Source organism: Nilaparvata lugens, unplaced genomic scaffold (genome assembly GCF_014356525.2).
Source record: "Nilaparvata lugens isolate BPH unplaced genomic scaffold, ASM1435652v1 scaffold4527, whole genome shotgun sequence".
NCBI lineage: Eukaryota > Metazoa > Arthropoda > Insecta > Hemiptera > Delphacidae > Nilaparvata > Nilaparvata lugens.
The window spans coordinates 1559-14363 of NW_024090684.1; the positions used below are offsets into that span (position 1 = coordinate 1559).

The 12805-nt window shown below is 36.6% G+C and overlaps 1 protein-coding gene across 1 annotated transcript; it reads left to right on the forward strand.

Annotated features, from left to right (window-relative positions):
- Positions 1 to 448: 448 nt before the first annotated feature.
- LOC120355735 (zinc finger protein 569-like) lies at positions 449 to 12437 on the forward strand (the record flags this gene model as incomplete). Its single annotated transcript, XM_039444397.1, has 3 exons — positions 449 to 667; positions 4787 to 4931; positions 10768 to 12437. Coding segments are annotated over 3 exons (1731 nt in total), but the record flags the coding sequence as incomplete, so codon positions are not given.
- Between the last annotated feature and the right edge of the window lie 368 nt (positions 12438 to 12805).

Here is a 12805-nt window from a genome sequence, read left to right on the forward strand (position 1 = left end):
AAATTTGACAGGTATGTTCCTTTTTGAATTTTGCGTCGACGTATATATATTAAGTTTTTTGAAATTTTTCATTTTAAAGATAATACAAAAGGAAAGGGAGTCTCCTTTGAACGCCAATATTACCGTAAAAATCAGACTATAGAAATATTCATCATAAATCAGCTGTCGTGTGGATTATTAATTGCATGTAATGACACATGCAATTAATATTTCAATGTAACTTTTAAAAAAGTCATCTGTCTTGTGGAATATTCATTGCATGCAATTTTAATAACTGAAAGTAAACATAGAATTTTCTCTCGACATTTCTCTGTTTTCAATTCAGGCTGACCTGTTGCCAGAATGTTTTGAAGGAGATTTTGACTAGATTTCGATTGAAACGTGATGATAAATTTGATGAAACAAGTTACATCACATGATCATTTTAAAAATTTCTTTTGTTTCCCAGGTTTGTGAAAAACATTTCTCTATCGATGAGGTACAACGAATCACGTCGGCCTGTGATGAAAAGACCGGGGAATTTGTAACTGCTCCTTTGAAGTATCCGAGGCTCAAGCGTGATGCTGTTCCCACTATTTTCCCGGAATGCCGCAAGTATAGGTCTGTAACCACTCATCATAGAGAAGCTCCCACTTCAAGAGGGAAGAAGAGGTTCAAACAAGAGCAGGTATCAAAAGCTATTGAATTAAGCAAACCATCTTTAAAAAAACTACAACGATTAACGAAGCTTTGAAACTTTTAGGGCCGGCTTCCGAGCTCGGGATTTAGCTAAGTTCTTAACTTTAACAGCTGGAGTCAGAAAATTGGCTTTCCAAAACGGGGCGTAGTCGCAGTTTTCATTTATTGAAAACGTTTTTCCTTGACGAAGTTTAACCATAGCATAAATGAATAAAAACACAAATATGTTGTCAAATTCACTGTTTTATTTAGTACACGACCAAGGTTTCGTGACCACACCGGTCACATTATCAAGTTGATTAATGCTAAAAGGTTAGGTAACATTGAACATTAAAATTGTTTCATGTTGGCAACTTGAAAATGTGACCGTTGTGTCATGAACCTTGGGCTAAATAACAGTGTAGAATTTGACTACATATTTGTGTTTTTATTCATTTATGGAACGTTCTACAATATTGACAATGACTCAGTCGAATAGCATAAATAGATATTCCATGGTATATGTTGTAACTTTTACTGTTATCTCAAGCCGATAGTCCACGTAGTTCTTTCCTGTGAAGCTGTGTGACGCTGGTAGTCTCTCATATTGTGCCGTTCATACACTCTTACCCGCTCCAAACAGTAAAATCGACAATAATCGGCTTGAGATAACAGTAAAAGTTGTGACATGAACGCCCTATAGCATGGGATATCTACTTACGCTATTGCTTCTCTATGGTTACATTCCAAATAATTCAAAATAGCTGAAACTTTACACTATTTTCTCTTTTTTTTATTTTGTGTTCAATTTTCTAGTTTTTCGAATTTCAATTCATACGTGACAATGACTATGACTACGCCCCGTTTTTGAAGTCCAATTTTCTAACTCCAGCTGCTCAAAGTCTAGAACTTACATGAATCCTGAGCTCGGAAATCGGCCCTAGATGTGTAATGATATAATATGATCTGCATATCAATACGGAATATCGGGGCACTGAGCTTCGCTCGCTATTTTTATTTATTGATAAACAGAACCATAGCCTACTATAGATAGAGTAAGTCATGACAGAACACAATATTCTCTTAAATGATCGTGTTTATATTCTACAGCTGGCTATACGTCAGCTTATGAATTTCGGGGATGCGATATTTTGATTTTCCACAGAATCACTCGCTCACTTTTTACTATCCACAGACGACGAAAGTCTCAGCTGTTTCAGCCAACGATGAATTATCCTTTTAATGTCTTTCAGCGAGTTTTCCCAAGGATGAGACCTAGTGTAATCGAATTTTTATATCATAAACCTACTATGTTCCAAATTTCGTGAAAATAGTTAGAGCCGTTTTCGAGATCTGTTGAACATAAATAACCAGATATAAAAATATAAACAGATATACATAAATTGCTCGCTTAATATAATAGGATAACACTTAATATGTATGAATCAATCTCTGTTACTATTGTTGACTTTCAGAAGCATTTTTCATTCTTCGATTGAATGATGAGGCATCTACGAGTTTCAGATTTGATTAATTCAATGTTTCGAAGTACTGTATTTTGAATTGAACTAGCTAAATACTAATTCGATTCATTTGTGGCTCATATTGTAACATGAAATGACAAAAATAAATATTTTTCAAGAGTATATATACTTATAGACAATTATAGGCTGAAAATTCAAGACTGAGTAGATTGCAAAGCTAATCTGCCATTTGCAAATAGAAAATATCAAACCCTAGTGTAGTAGCCTGCTACCACCGTAGGAGGTGGTGAGAAACCCTATAATGAGGTCCATGTTATAATGGCAGTGTTGGATTAGCAATGGTATTGATATCCTTGTCTATCATTCTGGATTCAACAAAGCGGATAGCGCTATCTCTTTCTCGCTTTGCTCTGTTGCCAGATATTTTTTTAGCAATGTAGAATTAATAATTAACAAAAGTTAGTTTAGTTTAATTTTCGTCATATAATACTACAGAATCAAGCAAAGCTTGGTAGTATATGACACGTTAAAAGTATTTAGTCCTTGACTACTTTGACACGTCAAAGTAAAATATTTTATCTTGATTGTGTAAATGCATAGTAAAATTATTGAGAAGTATAGTTTCTTGCTTAATAAAATATAATTCATTATTTTAAACGAGAATGAACAGTTGATATTACATTAATAAACCTGTATCAGCTACCGTTTATAGAAAGCATTGACAAGACAGAGGATCGGCAACTTTGATCTCCTATTTTTCTCCACTGCCATTATAACGTGCACCTCATTATAGTAGGCGTTTTTTGTGAAGCTATGTGACGTTGGTAGTCTCTCATACTGTGCCGTTCTTACACTCTACAAACCATGATGTATTTTCCACAATTCCTTTACCGACAACTTTCACTTAATTTTTCTGACAATTCTAGTCTTTGGGAAGCTTTTACAAACAAACAAACTATATAAATGCCCAATCTGCAGAAGATCGGATGGCAATGTGCTTCATACTTGTTATAATAAAGTGATGATTCGAAGAGCTTTCTTTTGGAGCAGTAGAATGTCTGTGGTAAACAGGATTGTCTTTGTGGTGGCCCAGATCAGGATACCATATACTGAATGCGGCTACCAAAAACTGCATGGTCCATGGCACATCATCAGCAACCGCTCAGGCAACATCTTTATGGTCGTTAACATTGGCCAAGTTTACTTGAATCCAAGTTCTGTATAAACTGAATGTATATTGCTAAGTCAAGTTTGCAAGAACAGAAACTTGAATTCATTATATCAATGTAGACCGTTCTTCAAGTAGTGTCACCTGGTCATATGGGACATATATATGAATCATAATATATATTTATCTCATATTGATCAGGATTTTAGAGTTATAAAATTAAAAAAGTTCAATGAACAGTGTTTTTGTCTTAGAACAATCTTTTTCATCGACAGAAAGATTGTTTATTTCATTTGTTGTCAATATTAACGTAGTTTCTCTCTGTTTCCAATAACAAACGTGCCGCTTGTGCGACAGATAAAAATATGTACTTGAAATGGCTTTCATGTTTGGCATTGACTGAGTTTATATTAATACCCAAAATTTAGCTTTTGGGGCAGAACTCGTTCGTTAGGACTGACAGTAAAGTCCGGCTGTTCTGGTGAAAAGGATAGATTTTGCTCTTGTTTTATAATACAGTTTTCCTGTCGCAGTTCGGGCAGTTTAAGGAGAATTGTATTATTGAATGAGACGGGATCTGAACCCATTTCAATAGATCAGTTATTTTGATTTACAGTCGAGGTCTGCGACAGTCGAGGCCTGCGACCGTACAGGACTGATTTTCATAAATTGAAGAGTCCTCTACCGTCGCAGGTCGGGGCTGTTCAAAAATTAAAGAGTCCTCAACTCTTTTTCAGGAGTATTCTACGGTCGCAGGCCTCAACTGTCGGGGCTGCTCAAAAATTAAAGAGTCCTCTACTGTCGCCTGACGTAGGCGACATTTGAGGACTCTTTTTCATGAGTCCTCTATGGTCGCAGGTCTCAACTGTCGGGGCTGTTCAAAGATTAAAGAGTCCTCTACGGTCGCAGGTCTCAACTGTCGGGGCTGCTCCAAAATTAATGAGTCCTTAACTGTCGCCTGACGCAGGCGACATTTGAGGACTCTTTTTCATGAGTCCTCTACGGTCGCAGGCCTCGACTGTCGGTGGCCTCGTTTGACATTGACCCCAATAATTCAACTTGAAAATAGGACAATGAGATGACGAGTGTTGTCAGTCTATGTTTAATGTATAAAAATAACTGAGTAGAAAATTATGAAAAGTGAGAAGAAAATCATTTAGACTTTCAATTTTATATAAATGAGGTTATGAACACTTGAAACCATGTAAGCTTGACTTCAAGTTTTCAAAGTCGCCCATTCAATTCAAACGTTAAAAACACTTTAATTCAAGTAAACTTGAGCGATGTGAACGCCCCTTAACAGTTGAAAGTAAATCTCACTTTCTTTAAGGACATTCAATCCTGTTGAGTCCATCAAAGTATCAGAATTTTAAATTGTAAACTTTACTTCCATGTAATACTTTGTAAATTGTGTTTGGCTCTTGCATTGTACATGATTTGACTGAGTTTTCATTCTTGTCTGTTGTCAATATTGTAGATGGCGACAGTTGCAGTAGATAGCAGCCATGAACCAGCACCAGAGTACAGCACTGCAGTATCTCCAACCGTTGATGATGATGATGTTGATGATGGCCAACAATTGGGACGTTTTTGTCAAGTATTCATCAAAGAAGAGCCTCGGGGTGAGATGCTTTCTTTTTTTATTACCATCTAACAGTCTTTGTGCTGGTTGTACAAAAGCCGGTTGAATTTTAACCGTGATTAATTTCACGAGAACCAATCAGAGTAGGCGTTTTTGAAAAGATGGCTTCTCTGATTGGTTCTCGTAAAGTTAATTACAATTAAAATGTAACCGGCTTTTGTGCAACCCGGCACTAACACTTGCACTGATCATCCAGGATCAGACAGAGGAATGCCATAGAGAAAAGATAGCATACGAAGATATGTAATGGAATAGGGTGCTCATGTGGAGCCATGATGAGCCGTTATATTGAACCACAGCATCAAGTCGCAACTATGCTTAGCAATAACAAATAACATTAATTTTTATGCCCGGTTGCTCAGTCGTTACATAAACTGTTGATCCATTCAATAACTTTTTCCTACAGTTATGTTGAAAAAGTGGCCATTGCTGCACTGATTACAGAACGCAAAGAATCACTTTTCCGCTCTAGTGCGGGAAAAATTTTTCTGCACTCCAGATTTGCAACATGGCAACGCAAAATACTTAGTAGGTTATATGGAGCAACAGTGCAGCAAAATCAAAATGAAGTTGGTAACAGTGACTGCTGTGGCTGCTATAGTGAGCAGAGGTGCAACCAAGCACAACGCGCTAATTATTATTCATTATATATTATAACCAAGGACAACGAGGACTTTAGGATTTTAGGATTAAGGTTTTTATCAATAATAAAATTACACAGAAAAACATTTGATGGATTTCAGGCAATTTTACCCATAATTACCCACTTTCATATTCAATGGTAACTGTAGGAAAAACTTAATGTGAAATACGTGCGCAAAGTTCCTCTGCTGCACTCAAGAAACCATTCCACCCTCGCCTACGGCTCGGGCGTAAACGTTTCTTTCGGTGCAGCAAACTGTCACTTTGCGCACTAGTTGCACAAATAACTATTGAGAAACCAATAAAGTTTATTGCATACCTAAAGTTATTGAATTAATAGCTAGCTACCAATAACGTTGTTTATTGAACGACTGAGAAACCGGGCATCAGTCATCCAGATGAGTTATATCCTAGAGAAAAGATAGCATGAGATGAGGTCCCATGGGGGTTATAAGGATAGGGCGTTTATGTTCCAAATTTCACTGTTAACTGAAGCCGATTGTCCTAGTAGTTGGTTTTGGTGAAACTATATGACGCTGGTTGTCTCTCATACTGTGCCGTTCTCACACCCTCACCCCAACAAAACAGTAATAATAGTCAGTAGTCGACAGTAATCGGCTTGAGTTAACAAAATATCGGCTTCAAATTTGCGCCATTATAACGTGGACCTCACTATAGTGAGATGAGACACCAATCAGATAAGAAATTTGTCAATAAATGCTTGGAATTGTGAGAATCAATAGGAGATAAATTATTTTCTAAGCAAGGGGAATGAGGATACATATTATAACTCATGTAATTTTTACCACTAGTGAAAGACTGAAAATCCAAACAGAAATGATAACTTCATTTTTAGGTCCAAGCCACATGAAGCGTTCTTTCAAATGTTTTCAGACGAATCGGCTTGACAGGAACCTCTCCGATTGGCCGATTGCCGAACGTCTACCCAATTAGCCAATAGAAGAGTTTGCTGCCCTGCCGACTCGATTAAAAACACCTGAAAAAACGCTTCATGTGGCTTGGCCCTAAAAATGAAGTTATCATTGCTGTTTGGATTTTCAGTCTTTCACTGACAAAAACAATCAGGGTCCTAGCCACATTTTGTTCAAAATTTTGTATTTCAATTTTCTTCATTAATTAATGTTTTTTATCATCATGAATGTATAATAAATACTCTAATACAGCAGAAACAGCATTGGAAATTTTTCATACCCTGTTTTAAGGTATTCAAGCGACTTCAAACCTTGAAAATGCAATACTTTAATTTTAACTTTTGGGACTTTGCTCGTTTTTCCCCGTGGCCCTTCAATTGGAAGTTGTATTTATTCAAATGCTAATGAATGAATGCTGTAAATCACCCCGAAGACTTCTGCTACTGCAAATATTGACAACAGGGTAAACAGCTAGATGGAAATTCGATGAGCGCTACTATTCAAAAATTATTTGTCAGCCCGGGATTCGTACCCGGTACCTCCTAATTGCCGGTCAGGAATGCTTACCCTTACACCGAACTGACAATCTCTGGATAGCAGCGGTCATTTTATACGAAGCCATAGCGGCCAGCCAGTTTACAGATGGAAATTACTGATATATTGCATTTATTCAAATGCTGAAGAATTAACTATCATCAAACGAAAATCCAAATTAAATGCTGTAAATCACCCCGAAGACTTTTGCTACAGCATATATTGACAACAGGGTAAACAGCTAGATGGAAATTTCATGAGCGCTACTATCCAAAAATAATAATTATTAATTAATTAGCATTTGAATAAATGCAATATCTCATTATTTCTCATCTGTAGACTTGCTGGCCGCTATGGCTTTGTATAAAATGAGCGCTGCTACCCAGAGATTGTCAGTTTGGTGTAAGGGTAAGTATTCCTGATCGTCAATCAGGAGTACCGGGTTCGATTCCCGAGCTGACAAATAATTTTTGAATAGTAGCGCTCATCGAATTTCCATCTAGCTGTTTACCCTGTTGTCAATATTTTTACAGTAGCAGAAGTCATCGGGGTGATTTACAGCATTCAATTTGGATTCTCGTTTAATAATAATTACTTGGAGTAGTACCTAGTTCTGTGAACAGTAGACCTCGCGCTGTATGTTGAGCCTCAGCATCATGATGCAACTATACTCACTAATGACATTTGATCATTTGGAGGAGACGATAAGCCGTCGGTCCCGACTACCTATAAAGTAGTCGTCATCTCTCATTATCATCCCTCTTACTCATTACCTACGCACAAGCTAAGAGCTTATTTGGGCTTTACCCTCAGTATTAATATTACTAGTAGTTCTGTGAACAGTAGACCTCGCGCTCAGTAAGTTACATTGACCTGTTTTTATATTTTCTCAAAAATTAATAAATAATTTATCAATTTAAAATGTCTAGAAAAAGTCCTAAATGAACATAGAGCTTTCTGTTCTATCGTACCGTAACGTGTCATCCCGGAATGTGAGTATGAGCGCTGTTATCAGGTCTGGCTGCAACTGTCTACAACGTTGATGGAAAGATACATTTTCAAGATGTTCGATGTTTTTGAACGAGTAGTATTATAGTCAACTGTCTACTAACGTTGATGGAAAGATACATTTTCAAGATGTTCGATGTTTTTGAACGGGTAGTATTATAGTCCACTAGACAGCTGATTTATGATGAATAATTCTTTAGTCTGATTTTTACTCCAATATTGGCGTATGAAGGAGGCTACTTTTTCCTTTAATATATCCTTGAAATGCAAAATTTCCAAAAACCTAGTATATACGTCGACGCGCAATTTAAAAAGAAACATACCTGTCAAATTTCATGAAAATCTATTACCGCGTTTCGCCGTAAATGTGCAACATATAAACATTAAGAAAAATGCCAAACCGTCGACTTGAATCTTAGACCTCACTTCGTTCAATAATTACTTGGAGTAGTACCTACTTCTGTGAACAGTATACCTCGCGCAGTATGTTGAGCCACATTATGATGACACTACTATGCTCATAAATGATATTTGATCATTCGGAGGAGACGATAAGCCGTCGGTCCCGACTACCTAAAAAATAGTAGTCGTCATCTCTCATTATCATCCCTCTCACACATTACCCACGGACAAGCCTATGAGCTTATGTGGGCGTCACCCTCAGTATTATTATTATTATTATTATTATTATTATTATTATTATCATCATCCTTATTGGAACCTTGAGACAAGGTAGCATTAAGAAGATATCCCATGATATAGGTCGTTTATGTTTCAAATTTCAAGCCGATTTTTGTCAACTCAAGCCAATTACTGTCAACTACTGTCATTTATTACTGTGTTGTTGGGGTGAGAGTATAATGACATTATTTGATCAACATTGGTGTTGCTATCATTATCCATCATTCAACAAATCATATAGCGCTATCCTCGTCTACCTCTGCAACGTTGCCAGATCGTTTTTCAACAATGTAGGGAAACAATTATCATCTTACTTAGGAAGATGTATCCGTCATATTTCCTATAGTGAGGTCCACGTTAAAATGGCAGTGTTGCTATCCTTGTCTAACATTCGACTAAGCAGATAGCTCTTTCTACCTCCGCAACGTTGCCAGATTATAATCAATTAACAAAATATTTCATCTCCATAATGAAATCCTATTATTGAATCATTAATGAATATAATATGATTCATTATTTTAAACAAGAATGAACAATTGATATTTCATCAGATATTCCGGTATCAGCTATCCTCTATAGAAGGCAGTGGCAAGCCAGAAAAGCGGTAACGCTGTTCTCCTATCTTCCTCCACTGCCATTATAACGTGGACCTCTGATCCGACATCAAATGATCTGGATTTTCATTCTATTCATGAGTGTATTTCTCCTTAATTCATTTGTTTCTGTATTGGAATTGTTCTATTAAAAATGTACCGTGTGTATAAAAAAAAAGTAATCTAATAAATTTTAGTCTGAGACACAGTGCGATTGAGCCACATTTGTTTATAGGAAATGTTTGTATACGAAATACAGATTCTGTGAAATTACTTGGCCTAGAGCTAGATTTCAAGTTTGTGTGGGATGAGCATGTAAATGTAATAGTTAATAGAGTGAGTAGAGATCTTTTTGTGATAAATCAGTTTTTAAATATCAAAATTCAAAATTTTTAGTTTAGTCATTAGTTTTGAAGTGGAAATTGAACTTTTTGAAGTGAAAGTGAAATCTTAACCTTATTCTTTTTTGAAACTTCTATTTGTAAAAATTTGGGAGAAGACAGTTTTGGGTTATGCCTGTTGTCTTCTCCCAGTCATTATTATATTTATTATAATTATGATTTGTAATATTGTCAATGAAAGAAATAAATAAATGAATTATTTTCTAAGCAAGGTGAATGAGTTCACCACCAGTGAAAGACTGAAAATCCAAACAGCAATGATAACTTCATTATTAGGGCCAAGCCACATGAAGCGTTCTTTCAGGTGTTTTCAGATGAATCGGCAGGAAGATCTCCGATTGGCCGATTGCCGAACGTCAACCCAATTAGCCAATCGAAGAGCTTGCTGCCCTGCCGACTCGACTGAAAACACCTGAAAAAACGCTTCGTGTGACTGGACCCTTAGAGTAGTATAGATGGAAAATACTGAGATATTGCGTATGAGGAAACTAGAAAACAGATGGAAATAAATTGGAAGTTGCATTTATTCAAATGATAATGATTTAATAATTATTATTAAATGAAAATCCAAATTGAATGCTGTAAATCACCCCGAAGACTTCTGCTACTGCAAATATTGACAACAGGGTAAACAGCTAGATGAAAATTCGATGAGCGCTACTATTCAAACATTATTTGTCAGCCCGGGAATCGAACCCAGTAATTGCCGGTCAGGAATTGGGATTTTCGTTTAATAATAATTGTTCATTAATTAGCATTTGGACAAATGCAACTTCCAATTTATTTCCATCTGATAACTGTTTGAAATTGGGTCATTCTTTTTGAAACACCCGGTATACTAGCTGTCAGCACTCAAATATCGGTTTTGCAGGCAGCGCCAAATGTGTTATTTTGATTTACAAAGCTACTCGTTTTTATATTAAAATTGATTATTTTGCGCAGCTTTGTATTTTGTATTATTATCTGTATTGTATTATTTTTTATTGTGGCCGGAATTAAATTTGATTTGATTTCTATGTTTTCAGATTATGAAGAAATTTCTGAAGAAGTGGACTTTGACAGCACAGAGCAGAGTGAGCCAGAGATGTGGCCTTCCGGCAACGCAACAGAAGTGGGTGGACTTTCAACGAATGAGTGTCCAGAGCCTGAGGGTGTTGAAGGGTCTAAGCCAATGGAAGAGTGTTTAAAGCCTGAGGGTCAGCCAAGGGAAGAGTGTCTAAGTCTAAAAGGGTCTAAGCCAATGGAAGAGTGTCTAAAGCCTAAGGGTCAGCCAATGGAAGAGTTTCTAAAGCCTAAGGATGTAGAAGGGTCTAAGCCAATGGAAGAGTGTCTAAAGCCTAAGGGTCAGCCAATGGAAGAGTGTCTAAAACCTAAGGATGTTGAAGGGTCTAAGCCAATGGAAGAGTGTCTAAATCCTAAGGATGTTGAAGGGTCTGCGCCAATGGAAGAGTGTCTAAAGCCTAAGGATGTTGAAGGGTCTAAGCCAATGGAAGAGTGTCTAAAGCCTAAGGGTCAGCCAATGGAAGAGTGTCTAAAACCTAAAGATGTTGAAGGGTCTAAGCCAATGGAGGAGTGTCTAAATCCTAAGGATCAAAAAGGGTCTGAGCCAATGGAAGAGTGTCTAAAGGCTAAGGATGTTGAAGGGTCTAAGCCAATGAAAGAGTGTTTGAAGCCTGAGGGTCAGCCAATGGAAGAGTGTCTAAAGGCTAAGGATGTTGAAGGGTCTAAGCCAATGGAAGAGTGTTTGAAGCCTGAGGGTCAGCCAATGGAAGAGTGTCTAAAGCCTAAGAGTCTAAAAGGGTCTAAGCCAATGGAACAGTGTCTAAAGCCCAAGGGTAAGCCAATGGAAGAGTGTCTAAAGCCCAAGGGTTTAAAAGGGTCCAAGCCAATGGAAAAGTGTCTAAAGCCTAAGGGTCGAAAAGGGTCTAAGCCAACCATGTGTGACAAAGAGACGAAGCTCTACAGCTGTGCTACATGCGGTCATAAAACCACCAGACTCGTTAATCTCAAGGTACACATTAGAAAACACACTGGAGAAAAACCATTCAGCTGTGAGATTTGCGACAAAAAGTGTGCCACCTCGAGTCAACTAAAAGTACATATTTTCAGACACCATAGTGAAAATCGTTTTGCCTGTGATTTGTGTGATTTCAAATGTGCCCAAAATAGTGAATTTAGAACGCATGTCAAGTCTCATACTATCGAAAAACCGTTCAGCTGTGAATTTTGTGGTCTCAAGTTCTCGTATTCGGGCTATTTGAGAATGCATCTTCTATCTCATGATAATCTTAAAACAATTCAGGACTCACAATCTAATAATAATCTTAAAACAACTCAAAACTCGCAACTCGTGATAGCTGATACAGCCACACTTATTATTCCTGATAGCTGATAATCTATCATTTGTGTGACGGAAACACTGGGATTTTGTCAAAAATATCAATCATTTATTGTGGAATAACAAACATTTTTCAACACCAATGTTATCATCTTCAGTTAAAGTATCTTAAAACAACTCAGGACTCACAATCGCATAATAATCTTAAAACAACTCAAAACTCGCAACTCGTGATAGCTGATACAGCCACACTTATTATTCCTGATAGCTGATAATCTATCATTTGTGTAATGAAAACTCTGGAATTTTGTCAAAATATTTATTTTAGAATAATTGTCAAATTTAAGGTTGTGCATTCATTTTTTTTTTTCTAATCAATTGGACAGGTTCTTAGGACATAATCATAATCTTGAAATATTTTTATCAGCTTCTGTTAGCTAAAAATAGGGCTTCAAAAGTCATTTTTTTGAGGCAGATGGTACACATACCCTACAAAAACTACTGGGCAGAAAAATTTGAGAAAAATATGCAAGTCTCTTCTTCAATATAGCAAAAATTACGTCAAATTTGTTTTTGAAAATCTGAAAAAAATTAAATTTTAATGCATTTTAAACTCCTATTTCACATTCAATGCTCGTTTTATAGACTTCAAATTCATAGCAACTTGTAGCGCTGTTCTTGGTGAATAAATTTGATGCTTAAACTTCTTTTATAGACACAATAAT